Source organism: Topomyia yanbarensis, chromosome 2 (genome assembly GCF_030247195.1).
Source record: "Topomyia yanbarensis strain Yona2022 chromosome 2, ASM3024719v1, whole genome shotgun sequence".
In the NCBI taxonomy this organism is placed as follows: domain Eukaryota; kingdom Metazoa; phylum Arthropoda; class Insecta; order Diptera; family Culicidae; genus Topomyia; species Topomyia yanbarensis.
This window is the reverse complement of record NC_080671.1, coordinates 373,853,745-373,881,404: the sequence shown is the minus strand read 5'-3', so window position 1 is coordinate 373,881,404 and position 27,660 is coordinate 373,853,745. Positions and strand designations below refer to the sequence as shown.

The 27,660-nt window shown below is 40.0% G+C and overlaps 2 protein-coding genes across 2 annotated transcripts in view; one reads left to right on the top strand and one right to left on the bottom strand.

Annotated features, from left to right (window-relative positions):
* The window catches only part of LOC131684588 (gustatory receptor for bitter taste 66a), a 213,782-nt gene that overhangs the window by 38,248 nt on the left and 147,874 nt on the right, over window positions 1-27,660 (bottom strand). The gene's annotated exons all lie outside the window — the stretch shown is intronic.
* The window catches only part of LOC131684585 (ankyrin-3-like), a 182,751-nt gene that overhangs the window by 141,397 nt on the left and 13,694 nt on the right, over window positions 1-27,660 (top strand). Inside the window, exons 4-12 of the mRNA XM_058967589.1 lie at window positions 1,006-1,107; window positions 1,889-2,341; window positions 2,410-3,174; window positions 14,795-14,998; window positions 15,923-16,666; window positions 16,730-16,910; window positions 16,972-17,239; window positions 17,333-17,350; window positions 17,423-17,808. Of these exons, the coding sequence (XP_058823572.1) occupies window positions 1,006-1,107; window positions 1,889-2,341; window positions 2,410-3,174; window positions 14,795-14,998; window positions 15,923-16,666; window positions 16,730-16,910; window positions 16,972-17,239; window positions 17,333-17,350; window positions 17,423-17,808 (3,121 nt within the window). The remainder of the gene's footprint in view (window positions 1-1,005; window positions 1,108-1,888; window positions 2,342-2,409; window positions 3,175-14,794; window positions 14,999-15,922; window positions 16,667-16,729; window positions 16,911-16,971; window positions 17,240-17,332; window positions 17,351-17,422; window positions 17,809-27,660) is intronic.

The window sequence follows — 27,660 nt, the reverse complement described above, 5'->3', positions numbered from 1 at the left end:
CACAAAGTAAGAGGAAATTTCTAAAAACAAGAAATAAAAGAGAGGTGCTAAATTGGGATATTTATAGTTTTTATGAAAGTATAAATAAGGGACATATAGGGATGATCGCGATTTGCCAGCATATCTCGAAATGGGACATTGGGTGGTCTTCCACAATCTTATTTTTGAAATGTCACTGGAATTTCATTGTCACTCGCTCACTCTTTATTATTTTGCAATAAAAATTCAGGAAAACCTAGAGAAAATTTTCAATAGGACGTAAGTAACATTGAGAGCCTCACTTTGTTTACTTTCTCTTTCGTTTATTACGACGTCATTACAACACTTTGTACTAATTTTCCAGTACATATCGAAAGCCGGCGGTTTTTACTACAATATTATGCAAAGAGTAGAGTAGTAAATGTTGAAATGGCCGAGTAATGAACAGAAGAGAAAGACCTCAAAGAGAATCTCTCATTGTTACTTACGTCCTATTGAAAATTTTCTCTAGAAATATTTTTTAAATGTTTCATTTTAATATAGAAATTGACTGAATATACTAACACTCTCAATATCACCATCAAAAATTCACGAGCTCTTCTTTTTCATGAATTAACCATACTGAGATCCCGCACCCCTTCTTATATATCATGATTAGGGCTGTTTAGACCTCGAACTTGAAATCAGCGACCCAAAATTAGCCTAGAAATCATAGTTTGAAAATATTTGAACAAATTTTTCAATTTTTTCCGACTTTTATATGAAGTGGAATCACTGTGCGGAGAGGAAAGGGGACAGAAGTTCTGGTGAATTGCGACATAGTTTGGCCGCATGTTGCACAATAAAACAGCTTTGTCAACTTCAGCAAAACGACATGTCGTCTGCATACACAAACACAATTCTGACTACATACGAATGTAGCTATCTATACAGCACCAAATAACCGTATTTTCAATCTAACCACGCCTTTGGTCTATATAACTGGAAAACTAATCGATTTCCATTTTTTTCTCCCTTCCATTGCAGTCTGACGGAAACACCTCGTTTCTACGCGCAGCTAGAGCAGGCAATCTAGAAAAAGTTTTAGAGCATCTTAAAAATAATATTGACATCAATACTAGCAACGCGGTAAGTAAAAAAATATTTGCCCAACAAATATTTGTTCGGTATCTATACAACTTTGTGTTATATGCTGTACCTACAACATTGGCGACTGTAGTCCCGTCTCTCCGTCACATACAAATGACGTCACCACCCTGACGCCACGGTTCCTGACGATAATTTCACCTCATCCCACCTCCGTTTCGATAGTTCTACGTTGCATAGTTTGTGTGGACATACAGACGCCAGGTCATTGTATTACCAGGACACGGTGTCTTTGGCCTGATATAAAGTGCACATCTATTACGAGATGAATGCTTGGATGATGAAAGATTTCACCAGCTGCACAAATATTAACCTGCAGACCTAGTCTGTTTGTCAAACGTCAACGAACCTCCATAGATCACGCTAATTACTTCTGAATAATAAATAGCCGTTCGTCTGACAGATCTAAACGATTCATGCTTCGTTGTGAGCACTGAAATGCGCATGTCTCCATCGAGTACGGATACGATTCGGTAGCGACCTGCGCACCGCTGTCTTGTTCGAAAGCCCGAAGCCACAGCCGGTTTCCGTACGGCGAGTTTACGGCAGTTTACAAAGAGTTAGGTTATGGTTTGTTCGAAAACGAAAGTGAAAGCCACTTTTGTGTGCGGCGTCAATCAACTCGAACTGAATGAAACCGAATTGTTACCGAACAAGACGACAAGACGAGCGTGGAGGGAAATTGATTTATACTTTCCAGTTTGGCACACGCCTTTAGTGACCCGATTTCTCGCACTTATACACTCGTTGTTTATCTTTTCAGAATGGCTTGAACGCGCTACACCTCGCATCGAAGGATGGCCACGTGTCCGTGGTTTCGGAGCTGTTGGCTCGGGGTGCGATCGTGGATGCGGCTACCAAAAAAGGTAATACCGCACTGCACATCGCTTCGCTAGCCGGTCAGGAGGAAGTAGTTAAACTGTTGATCCAGAGCAATGCTTCCGTTAACGTACAATCGCAGAATGGCTTCACGCCGCTGTACATGGCAGCGCAGGAAAATCATGATTCGGTAGTAAGACTGCTACTCTCCAACGGAGCCAACCAGAGTCTGGCTACCGAGGACGGATTTACGCCTCTGGCCGTTGCGATGCAGCAGGGTCATGATAAGGTGGTTGCGGTTTTACTAGAAAGTGACACCCGTGGGAAGGTTCGTTTGCCGGCTCTGCATATTGCTGCTAAAAAGGATGATGTTAAAGCAGCTACGCTCCTGCTAGAGGTCGGTAGTTTAGTAGATTCTGAAAGTTTATGAGACAATTAATATTCCATGTTTACTTTCTATTTCAGAATGACCATAACCCGGACGTTACATCCAAGTCCGGCTTTACGCCGCTACATATTGCCTCTCATTACGGGAACGAAGCTATGGCTAATCTGTTGATCCAGAAGGGTGCAGATGTCAACTATGCTGCCAAGCACAATATAAGTCCGCTGCATGTAGCTGCCAAGTGGGGCAAGACCAATATGGTTGCCCTACTACTTGAGAAGGGGGCTAACATTGAAAGCAAGACCCGTGATGGTCTAACTCCACTGCACTGTGCCGCACGCTCCGGTCACGAACAAGTCGTTGATATGTTGCTAGAGCGGGGAGCTCCAATCAGCGCTAAAACGAAGAACGGGCTCGCTCCGCTACATATGGCTGCCCAAGGTGAACACGTAGACGCGGCTCGCATTCTACTGTATCACCGTGCACCGGTCGACGAAGTGACTGTCGATTACTTGACGGCACTGCATGTGGCAGCCCACTGCGGACATGTCCGTGTTGCGAAGCTTCTGCTGGACCGCAACGCCGACGCCAACGCACGGGCATTGAACGGCTTCACTCCGCTGCATATTGCGTGCAAGAAGAACCGCATCAAGGTCGTCGAGCTACTGCTGAAGCACGGAGCCAGCATCAGCGCAACTACGGAAAGTGGTTTGACGCCGCTGCATGTAGCGTCCTTCATGGGCTGTATGAACATTGTCATCTATTTGCTGCAGCACGATGCTAGTCCGGATGTACCGACGGTTCGTGGCGAAACGCCGTTACATCTGGCCGCCAGGGCTAATCAGGTATGTTGTTATCATTTTCAAATAAACGATGTGGACGTAAGCAACTGTTCAGTTCAAATCTGGTATTATATATTGAATCGTTATGGACTAGTGATGGTCGCTTTTCAATTGTTTTCGAACCGATAGCTCGAAAATTGAAAAACACGCACCCGACGTGAACCCAAAATTATAAATTTTTGTAAAACCCGAACCCGACCCGAGCCCGACAATTTTAAAATTAAAAAATCCGAACCAGAGTCTAAAAATTTTGTTAAACCCAAACCCGACCAGAACCCGAGAATTTGAAAATTTAAAACCCGAAAAATTAAAATTTAAGGAATTAAATCTGAACCTGACTCGTTAATATGTAGAATCTACGAAAGATCCCGATGATTTTGATTTTTAAGCTCCCGAGTTGGATCATAAGCTCATCTAAACATGGTAGTATCACGCGAACCTGAAGTAGCATTATTAGCAAGTATTCACATTTTTTATTTACTATTATTGAACGTCGAATTTGAAATGTTCTGAAAAACTTATAAATCTTCTTAACCGGAAAGAAAGACGACTCGGCGTCTAACTCATGGGAAAACAAAAAACTTAAGGGGTTACAAACCTTTTTGCGAGAAAAATTTGAAGAAAGTTTGAATTTATGTAAAGACATAAAGCTATGATTTTATTACATCAATGTTATAATATTTTAATAGTGCATTTTTCAGTTAAAACAAGCATTAGTTTATAAAAATATATTGACAATTGGCGGAGTTATAACTTTTGCCTTTTTATATTTAAGAGGCTCGCAGTGATCACGATAGAAGTCCAACAGATCCAGTAAAATACCAAAGACAAAAAAATTCCATGGATATAGGAGAATACCTCGTACCTTAACGATTAGTTGTATTTTTATCCTACATACGGGATGTTTTAAGCTCTAAAAATTGTATTCAAAAATTCTTATACATGAAACAAAAAAATATGCATAAAAAAGGAATCGTTAAGGTACGAGAAAAAATATTTATGAACCCTTGAGAAAAAAACAAAGAAAATCGGTTGAATATTTTTTCGGCAATTGTGATCAAGGAAAAGTTATTTTTGGAAAAACGACATTTCGAGATAACCGATTTTAAAATTTCATCTTTCCACTGCTCTTGGTAAACGAACCGCACTTCGAAGCATTGCGAATTTCGACCTATTGTTCGGGTCTTTTTGAAAATTTGAGAAAATTTTCTATTCGGTTGTTTTTGATAAATAAAAAGGTATGTAACTTGTCCGTCGTACCTAACTACAATTTCTATTTTTTATCGAAAACTAATCATACAAGAGCAACTTTGTATAATTTATTACATGTATTAAATTAAGTTATAGTAATTGACAGTTTACACGAAGTCACCCGCGTTACGGGTTGGTATGATTAGACTTACGTCGAAGGGTGTCAATCAAGATTCTCTGACGCGTCCATGGTGTCACATCATTAGCATTTGGATGATGCTGTATGATGGGGTATATTGTTTCTTTTATACTTCAGATAGTACAGTACGCGCGCCAGTAGAGATGCTCCGACATGGGGTTCTCGGAACGACTCCAAACAAATATAAATTCGCTAATAGCTTCACCAGAACACATGGTATTTTTGCGATCAATCGCTTAAGATCGTAAAAATCCATGCATTTTCACGAAAAATTCCGAATCATGCAACAGCCCAGCTCTGAAAGAATTTGTGCAGAAAGTGTTTGTTACATATATGTACCACTGATTTGATAGTGGCGCTAGTATACCATCTTCATATGAGTCAATGAGTGCCATGAACAACAAAACATAACAGTTTCAAGTAAAAAGCATGTTTTGTCACTGTTATGACGATCAGTGCATCTAGGTCTGGTACAACATCATTCAAATTTATCTCAGTTGAGATTCAACATGTCCGTTATTTGCTCTCAACCCATTTGGTAACCCTAGCTAAACCAAAGACAGGTAGAAACGATTGAAGATGGCGGGAAGGTTTCTGTCGGAAGACTTGGAGCCTGGTGAGATGTTGGTTCAAATCCCAAATATTCTGTCACTTAAATATTCAACAACGATTTATTTTATTTTAATTTGAATGAATATTTTTATATTTATTCCTCAAAATGGATAACGAGATTTTTATAAACAAACTTGTTTCGCTTACTATTCCGCTATTTCTATAACCCTTTGTAGAAGCAACTTCAAATGTATTTTGCGTTGAAGTTATAGTAAATCAACATAAATCAGCAAAACAAAAGTTTGTTTACAAATCTTATCTGCCCTTTCGAAAAAATAATGTTTGTTGAGTCTATTAGAGATAATTGTTTTTGTTTATGCTTCAAGCGTTATAAATTGTTAAGTGTGCAGAAAACGTTTCACATAAACCAGCTTAGAAGCATCTAATAGAACTTGTTTTCATGGATTTGTAAAAAATAGATGAAAATAATGAAAATGGACGCAACTATGACCATTTCTCTGAGACTTCTCTAATCACACAGCACAATGAGCACGACATCTCTACAATCAATGCTACGATTGATATTATTTTTAAAAACACTAATTTCTTATTGTACTAGCAGATTGGAGAACATCTTCTCATCTAGTATAGAGAAGCAGCTAGAAATCGCTCCGCTGTAGCTGTCAGTAAAGCAAACAATTAATTCAACCTAAGCTTTGTTGCTTATCTAATGAACAACAACAGTGTGGTATCGTGCCCCGGCCACAGAAAAAGGGTCCCATATACAATACAATACAATACAATACAATTGAGTTCTTGTCCACCCGTCTCCCGAAAACTAATGCAGTTTCTTGGTTGAAAACAATCCCATTTTCTTTTGCCGTCGTTGTTTATTATTTTTTCACCATCTAGTGATGTAGTATTTGTGTCATGTGACGTGTACGTACATGAGCCGTAGAAAAGTCTATGCCGATTGTCTTCTCCATTGGTCACATAAGCTATATTTGTCAGTTGCCAATCCCTCGCAAATACAAGAATAATCAATTTGCTATCATAAAAGTGTGTAAAACACACTAAAAGTCATTTATGTCGAATTAGTCGTCGACTACGTGCACAGACTAATTGCTAAGAAAACATTGTTCTTAATAGGTTTATTTGACACAGCTCAATGAGTTAGCATAACCGAGACATGGATCTTTTTGCTATTTTTCAATAAGTAAAAATAAAAACACTGCCGGATCTTGCTCACGCATTTTGCTGATACGTGTTGAGATCCTCTTCATTGGCGGAGAAACATTAGTTGCATTATCTACCGTAGCTTGGGGGTCATTTGGTCTGCCTTCTATCGCGTTATCGTTCACGTCCATGCCGTCATCGGTACTGCTTTCTTGCTGTTAACAGTCACTCTTCACTATTGGTTGATGTTTCCTCGTAGTTGATCGTCTAGTTACAGAACTGGCATATAGGAAACGGCCTGGGGTTTGTGGTCTGCGTTGTTTGCTTATAGATTACTCCACTCAATGGAGATTTGCATTCGATTGTCGAGTACTTAGTTAAGCAATAGGTTTAGCACTCGCATTATCAGAACACGAACGCCGGTGGGAATACCAGTGAAACAATTACTCTAAGTGTCATTGAATACAGATTGCACTTGCCGTATTGCGACATAATTCGTTTGAAACAATTTTTCTTAGTGCGCAGTGCAAGGTCGTGTATACGAACATCCGCCATATCATTGTCTATATACACGGGTAACTTAGTTCTGATATTACTGTATTAGAAGTCGTGTTGTTTGTTGTTCTTTGTAATGTAGTTTTTTTATCTGGACAAAACTTCTAAATATAATCAAAACACAGTTTTTACTGTGGGTTAATTTTCATACGTCACTCGAGTTTTTTAAAAGGTAATCGTAATGTTGTTATCCCGTAGTTCGAGTACATTTCTCGGCAAACAAATGTTTACAGCTTAAAAGCCAACTGTCAAACTTATCTTTGAAAGAAAATTTCCGGACAAACCGTTACTGGCCGAACACAGTTCACAGCATTTCATCAAAGCGAATTTTTTTCTCTTTTATTTTCTACCTACATCTGTGATTGGCGACCAACAATTTGTCTGAAATTTCCACTCAAAGTGAATTTTTACAGTTGGCTTGTACGCCCTAATCCTGTGTTTGTCGAGATTTGTTTCTTTATACTGTTTGTGCATTGGATAACGAACAAAGCGCATGCTTGCTTCACTAATGTCTTTGATGCAGAATTTTTTTTAGCTTCTGCACCGTTCAATTTAGCACTCCAATGTACACCACAAATAGTCACTTCCAGGCATTGCATTTATCACTCATATGAGTAAATAAGTCAGGATAATTTACCACTCCGACAATTTATATATAACTCAAATTTTCACAGGAAAAGTTAATAGGCCCCCTTACACGCACAATAATAGTGTCATTACTAAGTAATGTCATTACTAGAATTGTATGGAAATTCCGTCATTACTCGCCTTACACGATCATTAAAAGTGACACTACTGCTCAGTAATGAGATTACGAGTGCCTCGTGTAAGGGGCCCTAATGACACTCACACAACTTCTTCGGATAAATACAACACATTATTTCTCCGGATAAATAAAACCGCCGGAGAATGGGCGAATGAGTTTATCATGATATCCTTTTTGCGCTCGCTGCCTTGCTGGTACTATTCCAAAACACAACAAAACAAGTCTAACGTACTTTTCCGGCGGTTTTCGTTGAAATGAAGTCCATATTAAATTTGCAAAAGGGCGAATAATATTTGTAAACAAACTTTTATTTTGATGGTTTCTCTTAATTTACTATAATTTCAAAGCAGAAAACAATTGAAATTACTTCTACGAAGGGTGAAAATTTACATTAACGCATATTTTTCATGAAATTTCACTCTGCAGCAGACTAATGAGCTAATAAAAACACTTTCGTCCTTTTGACGAATAATTATTGAAGTCTATATTTTGGCACTTTTATTAATTTCAACAGAAATAAAATTTTAGCACCTCCTCCGATGAGAAGGAAAATATCTGAAAAATTTTATCGGACAAAACATTCCTGCGCTATTTGTGGAGACGGAAAATTTTGCGACTCATCTTATCCCGGAAAAGTTGAACACCAGATAAGCTGCCTATCGCGTGAGCGAGTGATAATTACAGCGCCTGCTTGTCCCACTTCACTTCCAATGTGAAAACGACGGTTTACTTACTATTGGATAGCTTTAACGCTGCGTGCTTTCTGAAATGCGGGCAACCGGAGCGCGGTCATATAACCTAGAAAATTCGACACTCAAAACTGAACTGCTTCAGACATTTGAATCAACCCTGTAGTTTTTCCGCTTCACAACCTTGTTTTCGTGTGAGTATATTGGCTCTAAAATTTCACCTGTCTTATTGAAATATATTTGTGAATTTCTGTTTTTTCTGTTTGTTCTTTTGCAGTATTTATCGATTACATTACATCTCGTGCCAAGTCCGGACATTTTATGTGTTATTTCACTCAAACATGACAGAAAGGTTAGAAGAAGTAGATATTCTGGATATTATTTATAATTATTATTATATGTCTTTAGTTTATGTAGCTTTCGTTACCCTTATGTAGCGGTACAGAGGGTACACAGAAAAATGGCATAACCGCTAGCAGCTAGCACTAGTTAACAACAAGAATTAAGTGGCGAGAAGTAGTATTTTCTAGGTTAACATTAGGTCGCTAAGCATGAAAACAATATTTTCCATAGAAACGTTTTCGGATTTTTTCGTAAAACATTTTTTTGCTTTTATCCTTTCTCATATAGAAAGGTTAAGTAATCACTCTGAAAATCGTCAACCAAATCCCAGCCCGGAGGGCCGATTGTCATATCCCATTCGACTCAGTTCGTCGAGATCGGAAAAAGTCTGTATGTGTGTGTATGTGTGTATGTATGTGTGCAAAAATGTCACTCATTTTGCTCAGAGATGACTGGACCGATTTGCCCAAACTTAGTATCAAATGGAATTCAGGTTCCGGAGTTACGGGTTTAAGAGTGCGGCCACACATAAATTTGCTATATAAACGATAGGCAAAATAAAAAATAGAATTTTTATTTTTTAAGAAAAATGTCTTTAAGGTGCATGAAACGTCGAGATTTGATGCAAACTCGAAAAAAAATTCGACGAAAATTAATTTTTTTGAATTTTGGCACATTTTTGCCTTTCTCATATAGAAAAGTTATGCAATCACTCTGAAAATCGTCAACCTAATCCCGGCCAATTTTTTTGGCTGGTATAAGGTGTCTGGATTTTAACAGGGCGTAGTTAGGGGTATACGGAGAGATTACCCCCCCTCTACTGTTCACCCCCCCCCCCCTTTTAAAACCCCTTTAAATCACCCCTCATACCACCACCCCATCCAGCCCTGATACCCCCCACCTTAATCCCATCATCTTCAAACCACTACTATATCACAAAGCATACCAAATTAAGCTCGAAGTCGTTCGTTCGTGTGATTTTCGCCCTCCTCACACACCCACCCCGCTTGACAAAATGAGTTAGCAAGAAGATAACATTGAACTAATGCTGATTAGGCTAATTAAGTATGATTTTTATTATTTCAAGTGTTTCACCGTCGACACGTAGCTCATCAAGTTCGTGACTGGCGAGCCATTGTGTATAGGTCCAAAGTTTACTAAGAATGTAATAGACATTTCCACAATTATGTTGAAAATAACCAACCACCGAGCCATAGTTTAGAGAAATGAGAAAGGCACGATTGCACCGAGATATTGATCAATATCTCGTGAGAAAATTATTAGATCAGTACCAATATTAATACCTTTTAAAAATACCATTGATCAATTCAAAATGTGTTGATGTATCCGAAAAATTATTCAAGCTACCAAAGTGCAGAAAAAAGTTTCAAAAATTTTCGAAAATTGCGCTTCTTATATTTTAGTAACCTTTATTTGATCTACACATTTAATACATGATTGGACGAACTGTAAATTTGAACGTCAGATATTTTTTACGAGATATTCACTGCAGAGTATAAGCAAATGTATATATGAATATGTATAATTTGTATTTGGCATAAGTTTTTCAAAAAAAACCTCAAAAATGCTTAAATTTTATATACTTGGGAAAAATTTATATCTCCGTCATGTCTCGACCGGTTTTTTTATTATTAATGGATCATTGGACGCGGAACTGAATATTCTCTATTTCTATTCTATTCTAACCAGTGATGCCACAAGTACAGATTTATCTGAAAAGGTACAGATTTTTGAAGCATTTTTGGTACAGATTCTGTACGGTACAAATTACAGATTTTTGTAAAAAAGTACAAATTGGTACAGATTTTTTACATGACATTGAAATGCGAGAGGCGAGAAACCTGCTTCCAGCAAATCAAAGGGATGATGTCTAAGTGAAAGCCGAGCAAATCTTCTCAGAGTGCATACATTTACTCTGACCTGCTTAAATTGAATTCCTGCAAGCAGGTTCCTCGCATCCTATTGATATTACCAGCCCCATCTCAACTTCTCGCTGCCAGAGTTGGCCAGCTTTGGTTGCAAACAGGGTGCCAGCGAGAATTTGAGCTGGAGCTGATATTGACATTACCCAATCAAACTCATCCGGAATTCTAACTGGGTTCTTGCGGAATTCCAACAAATAAAACAAACGAGTCAGAATGTCTGGTTTGATTTCCCCAAACGAAAAATATCTATAAGAAAAATGATTTTTTTAAACAACCTTGTCATTATTTGGGTACAGAATCCGGTACAGATTTTTCTATAGAAGAGTACAGATACAAAGGATTTTTCAACTCCCAGTACAAATTTAATTGTGGCAACACTGATTCTAACCCTTACACAGCCAGTATTGAAAAGCATCCTGGAAAACACTGCAGTTATTCTTTAGTGTTTTTCTTGTCAGCAGTAATATTTGAAGCATATTATAATATGTCGCAAATATTAAAACGGCCAGGCCTACTGTGCAGAGTTGGGTTTGAAGATATTTCAATATTATTCGGTAATTGAATTATTCATTTAATGAATAATTCAACCAACGAATCGTTTTGAAACTTGGATGAGGAAGAAATGAGGACAACCGTACCGACCGTTTCAGTTTATAGGGGGTTAGGATGAAACGTTGGGAGTGACTTTGCTAAGAAGATAAATGTCACTCCTTTGGTCCTTTGGGATGGGACAGAGGTATTTATACCTTGCCCTGGCTCATTAAGCCTAGGTTAAAGCGCCTTTACTCGCTCTCCGCCAAACTAATGCTGACTTCGGTTTTAGAAACGAGTCGCTCTAGGCTCGCTCTTATATTAACAAGAGTCATACAAAAATGTTAGTTTAGAACGAACTCCGATCCAAAAATAAAATCAGCATTACCATGCACCTGTGCTTTAAGGTTCAAGTTACCTTTTTTGAGCATGTATTAGATTTGAACGCTGGGTAGTATGGGTAGCAAAAACTTCATTGGACGCGGAACTGAATATTTTTTTAACTGTTATTAGAACAAGGACGGAAAAATGAGGAATAAATGGCAAAGTATCTACGGAACAGATTTTTAATTTTTATTTTTGATTCGTAGCTACATGTTTTGACTTTTAAATTTTAATTTTGGCATCCAGAAAAAAAACATTGATGACCTTGAAATGTCATTGATTACATTGTTCTTGAAGCGTAGTCGGACGGATGAAAACTCGTCTATCTCGGCTTAGTCCGACCACGGAACGAATGTTGTTGGCCTTATCAATCTCTCAGTTGTCTTTATTGTACCCAATGTCTATAAATTTTGGCTGTACCTCTCTGGGCTCAACCCAATAGTCACGGACGGTGACGTGCAGAAAATTGTACCCCGTTGCTTAAGTGTACCTGAACTAATCCATCTAGTACGACTTGTGCCGAAAGGCAAAGATGTTACCCGCTTGTCATTCGTGTCGTATAAAATTGGTTTAGAGAACGTCAAGAAAACCAAAGCTCAGCATTCATCTTCTTGGCCCGTCGGGTTGCTATTTCGGGAGTTTGTTTTCGTGCGCTCTGCAGCGGACGGTAGAAACATTTGGGTTTCCACCAAAGAAAGTCGAAGGAGACGAGAAAGGAACCTGGATTTACTGCCAGAACGTCAAGGGATTAAGGACTATGATCGACGAGATATTTTTGGCTACGCGTCATAATCATTCTGACTGAGACTGAACTGGATGACCCTATCAGCTCACTTCAGCTATTCAAAAATTCATGCAACGTTCTTCGTTTAAGTTTAATCGAAACAAGAGACGAGTGCATGACAGAAATCGATGTCTGAAGCGATTTTGAAATCCAAGATGGCGACTTCCGGTTTAACAAAATTTTCTACAATGTTGGTATTTTAGTAATGGGATTGACAAGTTCATGACCAACAACCTGACATGATGACTATGACCGAAATCGATGTCTTGAGCCGTTTTGAAATCCGAGATGGCAACTTCCGTTTAGACATGTGCACCGCCGCGTCATGCCGCCGCCACCGGTAGTTTTTGACATACGCCGACGTCGAGCGCTAGGCCAGCGGTGCACCGCCCGAACTTATATTCCACGTCGATTTACGATTATTTACGGAAATTCTCAAAATGTCTACCAAATGTTTACCAAAGCAAGAGAAACTACTATGATATCAGTTCACTCAGTTTCCGATTACTCGCTTTTCTTCTGCTATTTATTTTGTAGACACCGCACAGAAAGAAATGTTTCCAAATTCGTGAATAGAGTGCCATAAATTCTGATTCATTTTGGAATAACTAACATAGGACTGTTACTTGTTGTTCGTTTGTTGTGAACTTCTTTTACAATTTCCACTATGTCATTATCAAATCGATTTTCAATTCATGAACTACTTGTCAAGCTCGTTCCAAAAAAAACATTGTTAGGGTTATCGAGAATATTAATCAACCGGAAGTCACGATCTTGGATTTCTAAAAGGTACCAATTGTCCATTTTCATCATCGACTTGTCAATCCCGTTCCAAAAATGCTCATATTGTTAGGGTTATCAAGAATGTTGCCCAACCAACGAATTTTAATGAGAATGTGAAGTAAACTTTTTTACGAGCTAAATCCCAAATAACGAACTGATTCAATTTACGATCCCCTGGTTTGGTTCGTAAATGGAGGTTCCATAATTGCACTTTACCGCACATTCACATACATTTTTATTGAAAAAAATGGGCAAAATGAAAGTTAAAACGAGTGTTGGTCTTACCCACTGCGTTTTTTCTCCAATTTATGGCAACCAACAACTTTTAATGAAACCTTTTTTTATTTTATAACTTGATAAAAACCACCTAAACAAGGATTATGCACAGGATATACACTTTTAGGAGCTCTGTGGTATTTTAAAAAATGATCACGCATAAGAGGTCGTCTGGAGAAGTGCGCAAAAATCGACTTCTTTTTATCCGCTTAATTGCTAGTATTGAACCTCAAGAATCCAGCAATCTCGGTGGCCACACTGAACTTATTTTGTTGTAAACAGCCAGGCATTCCACGCTGTAAAACAAAAACGGCAACAATTTTCGAAAAACTGACAGCTATAAAAATATAGTGTAAACAATACACTCTAAACTACTTGTATCCAAATATTCAAGAGGAAATACCCAATGGGTTATTTTCTACAGCGTTTTTTCCGTGATGCAATTTGATTTGGGACTTTAATATCATTTTTCTCGTTGTTCAAATTGGCGAACACGATAACCCAAAAACTAATCAATGAATTGACTTGATTTTTTTTATGAGAATGCACAATATGTGTAACCTGTCGATGAACTATTATTTTGAAGAAAAATGAGAGAATTTTACAGTAAAATATGAGACTTTTCGGTTTTCATGAAGCCATTTTTCGAAACTAGAAATTCTTTCTTTTTTTTAATTCCTCGAGTAACTACAAGTGCATGCTATACAAATCTTATTGGATTTCCTGTGTCAGACAATTTTATCAATAGTTATCCTGTTCGCCGCGGTGCTCCTCGACGTGGAAATGGTTGGACGTCTACTCTTGGAATGCTCGTATGTGTGGCGAGATTGAAAATATTTTTTTCGTGCGCAATGGAGGTATAAATAAATCTTAACATTACACACAAGATCCATTGCTTCCTTGCCTTCAAAATCAATAAACAAAATAACTTTCGGTTTGAGCACTTTACACCAGACACTCCCCGAAGACAAACTTGCCCCCAGTTCCTCTATTTCAGAATATGACATGCACAAATATAAAGCAATAACTGTAAGAACAGAAAGATCAAGCTAACAATATATTTTTATAACAAAAAACTCCAAATCACTTTAATAAAAAGTTTCGGGAAATGAAAATGCTAATAAAATCAAAGAGATGGAACTATTTCTAAATGTTCTTTGTACGAAGGAGGGGTTTGAAAATATCAAGTTTTAGCCCCGAAGTAGCATAATTTACAAGTTCATCATACGATTAGTCGTTCTAGCGAAGCTCCGCCCCCAACCTGTTGTTTCACAAATGCCAGAGTTGATCATAGTTAGATAGCTCAGTCCTTTAAACCATTTGACGATGTAAGAGTAATTTCAAATACACCAGACACTAACCAGATGAACTGAACAGTACATTGTCCCCGTTTCATCGATTCCCCTACCGGAAAGCTTATAAAGATTCCTTCTTCTTTCCACCCCACAGACCGACATCATTCGCATCCTACTACGCAACGGTGCCCAAGTGGATGCCAGGGCCCGAGAGCAGCAAACACCGCTGCACATTGCATCCCGACTCGGCAACGTGGACATCGTGATGCTACTGCTGCAGCACGGTGCCCAGGTGGACGCCGTCACCAAGGACATGTACACCGCGTTGCACATCGCCGCCAAGGAAGGCCAGGACGAGGTAAAGAATCTGGTAGCTAAAAAGTTGATGGATCACATAGACACGGTCTATCTGATGCAGTTGTTCTGGATCAGACACCAGGAGTACTTTATCTAGAGAGCTAGGCGCTATTTTTTGTATATGCTTATAAGAATATAGTTTATGTTGAATTTTTCGATGGGATGTTTTAGACAAAAGAACTAGTTCGTTATTCAAAAATGATACGACTTGCCGAATAGTTTCGACAAGAATCCTCGACATTGCATTAAATACGCACAAAGCAAGCAGAAGAGTTTCAATATATCTTCGGAAGCCGCGTAGGGCACTGCGTTCTGAAATTCAGGCGGAATCGTCTGAGAGTTTTAGACGGGCGCCTAAATGTAGGTAGGACGTGGCTGCCGGATGGATATGTATTAGCCGGATTGTTCTTTCTAAGTTGCTGGCTAAGTGAGCAGTAGCTCTTCTATAAGAAAACATATCTAGTCACTTATTCGTTGTTTTTGTTGCTTATAATTTCTAGTTGGAATAAATGTTATCTTTTATGTGAACCAAATCACCTTATGTTTGTTTTCATTGTGTTCCTATCCATCGTCATTCGCTTATCTGTTCGAATTATTCGTGTTTTTAATAATCAGACAATTTTCTAGCAAACTTCATTTATTATAAAAATTGGTTCAATCGTCTCGACAGGAAGCTTAGAACAGGTAGTTATATTTTAATTTACGATTTTGTTTTGCCTGAGAAGCATGTTCCAAACATCGATGATACTAAAATGACTAACCGCGAACTTAATTAGACTAGAGTTGTACTAATAAACGACCAGTGCCAAAAACATCAATTTAGAGGGAACTGCTAATAGTGTTATAACCTGGTCATATTTTGCTGAATCCTGAAACCCCCAACCCAGCATAAAGCTATCCAACAATAATTAATTTATTGTTTCAGGTTGCCGGTGTCCTGTTGGAAAACGGTGCTCAAATCGACGCCGCTACCAAGAAAGGCTTTACACCATTGCACCTTACTGCCAAGTACGGGCACATCAAGGTAGCCGAACTGCTACTGACCAAGAATGCGCCGGTCGATGCTCAGGGCAAGAACGGTGTAACACCATTGCATGTTGCTAGTCATTACGATCATCAGAACGTTGCTCTGCTGCTACTGGAGAAAGGCGCCAGTCCTCATGCAACTGCCAAGAACGGCCACACGCCACTGCATATTGCCGCTCGTAAAAATCAAATGAATATCGCTACCACATTGTTAAAATACGGTGCACAAGCCAACGCTGAAAGCAAGGCTGGTTTTACTCCATTACATCTAGCCTCGCAAGAAGGACATCACGAAATGTCCGCGCTGCTGCTCGAGAACAAAGCAAATCCCGATCATCAGGCACGCAACGGGTTAACTCCCATGCATCTTTGTGCTCAGGAGGACCGCGTCAACGTAGCACAAGTTCTAGTCAAGCATGGTGGTGATACACATGCTATTACGAAGGCCGGATACACACCATTGCATGTTGCGTCTCACTTTGGCCAGGCCAACATGGTACGCTATCTGCTGCAGCAGGGAGTAGACGTCAACGCTGCTACCAGTATCGGGTATTCACCGCTCCATCAAGCTGCACAGCAGGGACATTGTCATATTGTTAATATCTTGCTTGAGAATCAGGCTGATCCTAATGCAGTAACTAATGTATGTGAATAAAAGTGTCACCCTAGATAGTACCATTATTTATAATCCTGATTTCTTTTACAGAATGGACAAACATCACTTAAGATCGCCCAGAAGTTGGGATACATTAGTGTACTCGACTCGCTGAAATCAGTTACCGATACAAAGACTACACCGGATCAAACGCCATCCGAAGAAAAATACCGTGTTGTCGCTCCGGAAGCCATGCACGAAACGTTCATGTCCGATTCGGAAGAAGAAGGAGGTAATTGAATTACAGCCAAAACGATTCACTAACAGTGATAAAGAAACCCTTTCATTCGCAGGCGAAGACACCGTACTCTCCGATCAACCGTACCGATATTTGACCGTAGATGAGATGAAGTCACTTGGTGATGATTCGCTACCGATTGACGTCACCCGGGACGAACGTCATGATTCAAATAGAATGGTTCAAAGCAGCGAATCACACCAATTTCCGCCAACCGCCATGGAGGACTCCATCAGCCCTCAGCACGCTTCAATGGTACAATCGGGTATTTCGGTCACCGATTTCGCTGATAACATCAACATCGAACGTCAGTCGCATGTCGGGTAAGTATCGCTGCCGACCCCAAGAAAGTCTCGGTTAAGGTTTAACATTGTAAAATTCTAACACGCTGCCGGACTAACATTAACTCCCAGCAGAAAGCTACACTGGAAGAAGTAAGTACCGAAGGGTCGATAGAAGAACTGGTAAACTAATTATCATTTCATTTTTTTCCCAAAATTCCACAGCTTCCTGGTATCCTTCTTGGTGGACGCTCGTGGTGGAGCGATGCGTGGATGCCGCCACAGTGGAGTACGTATTATCGTCCCACCTCGTTCAGCTGCTCAACCGACGCGGATCACTTGTCGCTATGTGAAACCTCAGCGTACGATGCATCCACCCCCGCTGATGGAGGGTGAGGCGCTGGCTAGTCGCGTACTGGAGTTAGGACCGGTTGGGGCTAAGTTTCTTGGCCCGGTCATCATGGAGGTACCGCACTTTGCTTCTCTTCGGGGCAAAGAACGCGAGATCGTTATTCTCCGATCGGATAATGGAGAAACTTGGCGCGAACATAACATCGACATGTCCGACGAAATCGTTCACGATGTGCTGAATGAGTGCTTCGAGGCGGAAGGTAAGTACAACATTGGTTATGCTTGTCAATTTAGTTACGAAGTAGTGCGAAATGGTTCTTTTTTGTACTCAGTGATATAGAGTACACAGTGGAAATCTGACCTTCTACTGTATACTTTGTGAGTAATTTCATTCAGAATAGGTCTAAAATATAAAAACTGCGTTGTTAGACCATCTGTATGTTGAATCAAGAGTGATATTTTGGAATGATGTAAGTGTGTTACATACACCTTTTTCGAAAAAAGAAACATTGTTCGAACAGTGCTCGTTTTACAGGCAAATTATCTTAGCATAAGTTAAGTGACTCCTACAATACTCCATAAAAAAGCTGTCAAAATTGACAAAACAAACGAACGTTCTATGAAATACACTCAGCTCCTTTGTAAGTTTTTTTTAATTTTCTACTTCGAATTGGACGAACTAGGTACTTTAAGAGCAGGCTGACTGTCAAAGCAAAAATAAATCCTGTTATCATAAATTCCCTGTTGAAGTGCCGATTGAAGGCCACACAAAATCGCCGATTTCTGCTTGAAATACGCTACAGTATCTACCAAGCGAATGGGATTACTCTAATCTCATTTCACGACAGTAAACACCAGCATCAGCACCGGCTCGGCCCTTCAACGAAGAACAGTCAGTGTAACAAAACATTGAAAGTATTAACATAAACTCTGAATGTAATTTATTTATTTATTAATCATCTGACCTAGTTGGTTAATGAATATGGGGGGATCGGGAAAAGCCAATTTGAGTGAAACATTAACTCTTCTCAAATTGGCATAAAACCCCCATATCTTTTCAATTGAATACACATTACTGAACTTAACAATAAATAATAACTTAACAATAAAAAAATTGTAACAAATCAGGCTAATACAATAAATTAAACAAAAGTAAAAAATCGGATTGGATCGGAGTTCCTATGTTTCAATAGCAAAAAGCTTCGTTCACGGAGCACACGTTCCGGTGCATAGATGTGGAGTTGACCCAATAATTTCGGCGTATCTAACTCTCCCAAAAAAATCTTAGCGACGAAAACAGCGTGGGCATCTCTTCTTATCGTTTCAAGCGTGTGTAAACCTAATAATCTACAGCGGTCTTCGTATGACGGAAGATTACTAGCGTCCTGCCACGGAGGCGTCTTAGTACATAATGAACGAATTTTCTTTGAATTACTTTAATTCTCGCTATCCATGTTTCTTGATACGGACACCATATTAGTTAGATTTAGATTCCAATATCGACCGTACCAATGCGGAGGCTGAGAGGGTCATTAAATTCATTAGATATTTTAAATATGAATCCCATCTGGCGGTTTGCCTTGTTAATAATATAGTCGAAATGAGGTCGGAAAGTGAGTGCAGAGTCCAAAGTGTCTCCAAGATCACACACTTGTAGTACACACTCAAGATTCTGATCGCCAATACAGTAGTCGTATGAAATTGGTTTGTGCTTGCGATGATAAAATATATTACACTGCACTTGTGAATACTAATTGTAAACGAGTTTAAAGTGCACCAGTCACTAAAAGTGTCCAAGAACTGTTGTAAATCATTCGTTATCGAGCACTCAGTCGAGATAGAAGTCTTTTGTCATCGGTCCGTACACTCTATAGCGACAAATAGTGTTAATCCGCGTTCAAGGTTATTGGCACACTCTACGCCTAGTTGAGGTTTCATTATTTTTCCCTTCTTTTGTGTTTCTGTTTCTGAGTACCGTTAGCCGGTCAGTGAAGTGAAGCAGTGTTCTTTTAGTAAGCCGTCTGGATACCGTTACATACACAAGCTAAGTATTAGTTTTCGTTTCCCCTTCTTGGTTGTCTTAATAACGTGCACTGGGCAATAGGCCCGTGCAAAAATGACTTCCCCTGACGGCGGTTCATCTCAAGGTGAGATGGACGTCGAAATAAAATCGGCTCCCCGGCTCAAGGTATATCCGAGCTCGGCCACCGGGCCATTTGTGATCTTCTTTCGGACCAAAGAAAAAAAGTGTTTGAATCTGTTGCAGATTTCTCGAGTTCTGACGGATCGGTATTCGGCCGTGACAGAAATATCGAAAATTCGGCCTGATAAGCTTCGGGTGGTGGTTAACAGTTCAACTCAGGCAAACGATATTGCTGGATACGAGCCCTTTACGAGGGAGTACAGGGTGTATATTCCAGCTAGCAGGGTTGAAGTCAGTGGGGTCGTTTCCGATTCGAGTCTGAATTGCGAGGACCTGCTAAAATATGGGACTGGCTGTTTCAAAGACCCCATGCTTAAGCCAGTGAAGATACTGGAATGCAAACGTTTGCATTCAGCATCAGTCGCAGCTGACGGGAAGAAAACATACGTCAACTCAGACTCTTATCGGGTGACCTTCGCCGGCTCTGCCCTGCCTAATTACCTCCTTTTTGACAAGGTTCGTCTACCTGTTCGCCTCTTTGTGCCGCGGGTCATGAGCTGTACTAATTGCAAACAATTGGGACACACAGCCTCCCATTGTAGCAATAAAGCCCGCTGTGGGAAATGCGGTGGGAATCATGCGGATGATTCCTGTGGTAGAGATGTCGAAAAGTGCCTCTACTGTGGGGGAAACCCACATGATCTCCCTTCATGTCCCGCGTACAAACAGCGCGAGGAAAATCTTAAGCGTTCCCTTCAGGGACGCTCTAAGCGATCTTTTGCAGAAATGCTTAAGATAGCTACGCCACCTGTCTCTACGAACATCTTTACCAACTTGTCTACTGACGAAGGCGACTGTGATGAACCCCAGGAGGGAACATCTTCTGCTGTGCCTAGAAGTAGTAGAAAAAGGAAGAACATTTCCTCTTCCAAGCTTCGTCGTAAAGGCCAGAAGGTGTCTCTTCATGGTCCCCCTAAAATAACTACTCAAGGAAGTACTGGTGCAAAACCGAAGCAAGTCGCTCCCGGTCTCAGTAACCTGAGCTCAGAAAAGGAGTTCCCAGCACTTCCAGGAACATCAAAAACCCCAAGTGTTCCCATATCTCAGCCAGAGAAAGAAAACAGTGCTGGCTTAATAAATTTCTCTGACATTGTGGACCGTATTCTTACAGCGTTAAACATTTCTGACCCCCTTAAAAGTATCTTGATAAGCTTTCTCCCCGCAGTAAAAACATTTTTGATGCAGTTCACTGCGAAATGGCCCCTTCTTTCAGCGATTGTATCCTTCGATGGCTAATTCATCGAACGAGGTCAAGGATTTAATCACTGTTCTACAGTGGAATTGCAGAAGCATTATCCCGAAAATCGATTCGTTTAAAATCTTACTAAATAATTTGAAATGCGATGCATTTGCCCTATGCGAGACATGGCTCACTTCAGAAATAACCCTGAACTTCCACGATTTTAATATTATTCGCTTGGATCGAGAAGACTCTTACGGAGGAGTACTTTTGGGGATCAAAAAGTGCTATTCTTTCAATCGGATCGACCTCCCCTCGACACCAGGCATTGAAGTTGTCGCTTGCCAAACCAGAATTAAAGGCAAAGACCTTTGCATTGCTTCCACCTACATCCCCCCTAGAGCCTCAGTTAGCCACCGACGGCTTTGCGATATTGCGGAACTCCTCCCCGCACCGAGGCTAGTTTTAGGTGACTTCAACTCCCACGGCACGGCATGGGGTTGCCTTCATGACGATAATCGATCTACCCTACTCCATGAGCTTTGCGACAACTTCAATATGACTATTTTGAATACGGGTGAAATGACACGGATTCCTGCCCCTCCAGCGCGTCCGAGCGCCTTAGACCTGTCCTTCTGCTCGACATCGCTGCGGTTAGATTGCATGTGGAAGGTAGTCTCTGATCCCCACGGCAGCGACCATCTGCCAATCGTAATTAATATTGCTAACGGTTCAGGGCCACCGAATACAATCAATGTTTCGTATGACCTCACACGAAATATTGATTGGAAGAGCTACGCGTTCGCGATATCCGAAAAAGTAGAATCGACACAAGAGCTTCCTCCGGAGGAAGAGTACGGGTTCCTGGCTGGCTTGATTCTCGATACCGCGATTCAAGCTCAGACTAAACGCGTACCAGACGCGAATTCACGCGGGCGTCCTCCCAATCCATGGTGGGACAAAGAGTGCTCAGACGTGTACGCGGAGAAGGCCGCTGCGTATAAGACCTTCCGGGACGACGGGCTGCCAGCTAGCTACCGACAGTACGCGATGGCGGAAACGCGCATGAAGAGTTTGATAAAAGCCAAAAAACGTAGCTACTGGCGCCGGTTCGTCGACGGACTAACGAGAGAAACATCGATGAGCACTCTTTGGAGTACGGCCCGGCGCTTACGAAACCGAAACAGTACTAATGAGAGCGTGGAATATTCAAACCGTTGGATATTCGATTTTGCCAAGAAGGTTTGTCCGGATTCCGCCCCGGCACAGAAGATCTACCGCGCCGCATCCCCTCACAATAACGCGAACGAAACACCGTTTTCGATGGTGGAGTTCTCACTTGCTCTCTTGTCGTGTAACAATAAAGCTCCAGGGCCAGACAGAATCAAATTCAACTTGTTGAAGAATCTGCCAGACTCTGCCAAGAGACGCTTGTTGAATTTATTTAATAAGTTTCTTGAGGGTAATATTGTCCCTCATGACTGGAGGCAAGTGAAGGTCATCGCCATTCAAAAACCAGGAAAACCAGCCTCCGACCACAACTCGTATCGACCGATTGTGATGCTGTCCTGTATCCGAAAGTTGTTCGAGAAAATGATCTTGTTTCGCCTCGATAATTGGGTTGAAACAAATGGCTTACTGTCAGATACACAATTTGGTTTCCGCAAAGGCAAAGGGACGAACGATTGTCTTGCGTTGCTCTCAACAGAAATTCAAATGGCTTATGCTAGCAAAGAGCAGATGGCATCAGTTTTCCTAGATATAAAGGGGGCTTTTGATTCAGTTTCTATCAAAATTCTTTCTGAGAAGCTGCATCAGCATGGTCTTTCACCGACTCTAAACAACTTTTTGCTAAACTTGCTGTCTGAAAAACATATGCATTTTTCGCATGGTGATTTATCGACATCACGAATTAGCTACATGGGTCTTCCCCAGGGCTCATGTCTAAGCCCCCTTCTCTATAACTTTTACGTGAATGACATTGACGAATATCTTGTCAATTCCTGCACGCTAAGGCAGCTTGCAGATGACGGTGTGGTCTCTATTACAGGTCCCAAAGCCGTCGATCTGCAAGGACCATTGCAAGATACCTTGGACAATTTGTCTGCTTGGGCCCTCCAGCTAGGTATCGAGTTCTCCACGGAGAAAACTGAGCTAGTCGTATTTTCAAGGAAGCGTGAACCAGCGCAACTACAGCTTCAATTAATGGGTCAAACTATTGCTCAGGTTTCAACTTTCAAATATCTCGGGGTCTGGTTCGACTCTAAAGGAACCTGGGGATGTCACATTAGGTATCTGAAACAGAAGTGCCAGCAAAGGATCAACTTTCTTCGTACAATAACCGGAACATGGTGGGGTGCCCACCCAGGAGACCTGATCAGGCTGTACCAAACAACAATATTGTCGGTGATGGAGTACGGGAGTTTCTGTTTCCGCTCCGCTGCGAACATACATTTCATCAAACTAGAGCGAATCCAATATTGTTGTTTGCGTATTGCTTTGGGTTGCATGCACTCGACCCATACGATGAGTCTCGAAGTGCTGGCGGGCGTCCTTCCGCTGAAAAATCGATTTTGGGAACTCTCATATCGATTGCTCATCCGATGCGATATCTTGAACCCGTTAGTAATTGCAAATTTCGAAAGGCTTGTCGAGCTCAATTCTCAAACCCGATTTATGTCCTTGTACTTCGATTACATGGCACAAAATATCAATCCTTCTTCATACTATCCCAACCGTGTCAATCTCTTTCATGCTTCTGATTCAACTGTATTCTTCGACACATCCATGAAAGACGAGATTCGTGGAATCCCGGATCACATACGTCCGCAAGTGATCCCAAGCATCTTTCATAGTAAATTTCGAGAAGTCGACTGCAACAAGATGTTTTACACCGACGGGTCAAGCCTCGACGGCTCCACTGGCTTCGGTATATTCAATCAAAACCTCACCGCCTCATTCAAACTCAATGATCCTGCTTCAGTTTACGTCGCAGAACTTGCTGCTATTCAGTATACCCTTGGGATCATTGATACTTTGCCTACCGATCATTACTTTATTGTCTCGGATAGCCTCAGCTCAATCGAGGCTCTCCGTTCAATGAAACCTAGAAAGCACATTCCATATTTTCTGGGGAAAATCTGGGAGCGCCTGCGTGCTTTGTCTGTAAGATCGTACAAGATTACCTTAGTTTGGGTTCCCTCGCATTGCTCCATTCCAGGTAATGAAGAAGCGGACTCTTTAGCTAAGGCGGGCGCTTTACAAGGTGACATATATGAAAGACCAATTAGCTTCAGCGAATTTTTCAGTATCACTCATCAGAGAACCCTCGAAAGTTGGCAAACTTCATGGAGCAATGGTGAACTGGGAAGGTGGCTACATTCGATAATCCCTAAGGTATCGACGAAACCTTGGTTCAGAGGGATGGATGTGGGTCGGGATTTCATTCGCGTGATGTCTCGGCTCATGTCCAATCACTACACGCTGGACGCACATCTCCGGCGTATTGGGCTCGTGGATAGCGGTATCTGCGCTTGTGGCAACGGTTATCACGAAATCGAACATGTTGTCTGGGCATGCGCCGAGTACTGTTCTGCCAGATCTCAACTATTCGATTCCCTTCGGGCCCGAGGAAGATCACCCAATGTCCCGGTTCGAGATGTACTAGCAAGCCGCGATATTCTCTACATGTCCCTTATATACACGTTCCTCAAAACCATCAATATCCAAATTTAAATGCCCCTATCTTTTCTCTTATTATTCCCAGAAGTGCCCTCTTCCGCCTACCGTACCCCAACGATGGTTTGATACGACTCCAAGACGAGACAAAACATCTGTCGAATGAACCAACAACGCGAGATCTACAGTACAACATCACACACGCAGCGCGGTGTGTTCCCGATCCGTATCTGAGCCGTACTACGAAATCGTCTGGAGGAACCCCTGCCGGCTCGAGGAAAACCGCCCGGCGTCCCAATACTTGATACATCCGTTCGAATCTGTAATCCTGGTCGTTGATTCCTGATGCCGGAAACTGAAAGTTTATATCCCCCCCCCCTGTTCAGCCTTGTCCACTCTCTCTCCCATGTCTCTGATACACAGATGTATGACTTCACCCCTTCTCCCCTTGAATATCTTCCCAAAACTTATGTGACCCCTATCTTCTAGTGTTAGTTGATCAATCCGTTCGAATCTGTAATCTTGGCCGTTAGTTCCTGATGCCGGAAACTGAAAGTTTATATCTCACCCCCCCCCCCCCCCTTCAGCCTTGTCCGCTCTCCCTCCCATGTCTCTGATACACAGATGTATGACTTCACCCCCTTCTCCCCTTGAATATATTCCCAAAACTTATGTGCTTAGTTTTAGTTGATCAATATTTAATCTCGTTAAGAATTGCCCAACAGTACCACTACTTTAAAATAGCCCTAATTAATTCCCCTTAATCTTGAACCACTCTTTCTAGTTATTTCTAGTTAATAAGCTTGTAAAATGTTCCGCTTAGTTAATAATTAATTTCTCCTACAATCTCCCTTCTAAAAATCATAAAGTGAATTACTATACAAAGAACACACAAAATGACCCGTCCCCCAAATCTTACGAATATTATATTATACCCTCTTTTATATGTATAAGTTAGCTGTAAAGTTTTTTTTTTAGTTTCATTATATAAAACAAAATAATATTGAAATGTGTAACCCCCTAGTTTTAAGAAATTAAAAATGTAAAACAATGAAAAAATGGCACCTTTAAGCTAACGCATACGTGCCTTATCAAATAAACAAATTGAAAAAAAAAAAAAAAAGAACTGTTGTAAAGCTAAACAATCCCTGATGCACTTGACGATCATGTATAATTTAACGTCATCAGCATTGAATATACAACATCCCGCTGGTAATACTGTAGCTAGATCATTGATAAAGAGTGTGAATAAGAGTGGGCCCAAATTAATTCCTTGAGGAACACCCGAGTTATTCGAAAATGGGGCAGAGAACACACATCCAATTTTTTACTAAAAGCGATCTCGGATATGATTCGAGCCAATGAATCAGATCATAAGACAGTCCTATTAATTTCAACCGTTCCAGAAGTATTGCATGATCAACTCTGTCAAATGCTGATTTCAAATCGGTATATGGTCAAGGCTTCTGTCTGTCACGTTACATTTTTACGCATATTTCATAAGATAAGTCAGCAAAAACAATAAAACCATATTCTATCACAACTGCACATTATTAAGGTCACTAAACCGCACATTTTTTCTACAGAAAGTTTTTTTCTAACATGAGCCGTTTTCACTTTATTGTCATTTTGATACGTCTGTCACGTTACACAATTTTCGCAGTTAGTTTGGAGGTTGCCCGACTAAATTGGAAAAGTCTGTTCCGTTGGCCCCCAAATTTGCATAAAAACAGTTTGAAGTTGAAGCTTAGAAAGCAAGGAATAATTTGAAATATAGTTTTCCTGAAGAAAAACTTTGTTTTCGATTTTATGGAGTATTCTCAATGATCTGTCACGTTACAACCAGAATCTGTCACGTTACAGTTCTGAATTTTTATTGAAGCAAGGATATCAAGACAATCGTACACAAATCATCCTTAATCTAGGAACTGAGTATTAACGGGAAATTTCATGTTTATTTTGAAAAACATATTGGTTTTGATGAACAAACGTGAAAAACTTTTGAAAAGGTCGTAATTTCACGAAGTAACATATTATGTCGAAAGAAAATCCAAAATAACTTGAAAACATCTGCATTTTGAAGGATAATTTTTCGTGAGCATTTTGAATTGAAATCCCATTTTGAAATACATTCTATAACTAAATTATTTAAAGAAAAAAAAAATAAAGAAAAATTCAAAATTAAAAGAATTATTGAAATACGTTAAAACTTTTTATTGTTATTTTCTCTACGATGCAATTATATTTAAAAGTTTTTTTATTTGCAATTAAATTTTAAACGTGTTATGTTTTTTGCGTTTGGTATTTGTGAGTAATTTATTAAAAGGGCGTATTTTCACTACTAGATATTTTTGTTGGAAAAAAATAAAAATATTTCGAAAAAAAATTCTTAAGAGCATTTTGCTTCGAAATTATATTTAGTATTAATATTGCATAAGAAAATTATATTTATGACTGGCAAATACCAAGAAATTTAGAAGAATACTTGAAGTTAAAAATGTTTTCTTACTAATAACTTCCTAATAGTGCAATTATAGTTTCATTAGTTTCCAGGCTTTCGTTAACAAACAAAAACATTGTTTTTCTGTAATTGTATTTTCATTTTTTTTTTGTTTTTTTTTTAACAATATATTTGCATTTTTAACATTTTTTGCTTTTTTTTTGAAAAATTTCACCAAAAAATATTCACACACAACTAATTCCCTAGACCTCGCTATCATATAGTTTTGCTGCACAAATGGCGATTTTCGAAACATATATATTGAAAGTAGTGCATTCAAGATCTCGTACGCCCTTTTTAAATATTACTCTTGAATAAAAATTGTTTGTTTAACATTGAAAAATACTTAGTCTCCCATATACATGAAACGTAAAAGGTTTCATCGGAATCAAAGATGGTCACCAATATTGACGCAATTGAATCAAACTTGATAGAATTGCTTTACAGCAGAAAAAATCTGTCACGTTACATAAGATAAACTGTGTTTTCTTAAAAATTAATAAAACTTTAAAGTTTTCACAATACAGTTTCAAAAAGTAGACTCAAAGTAG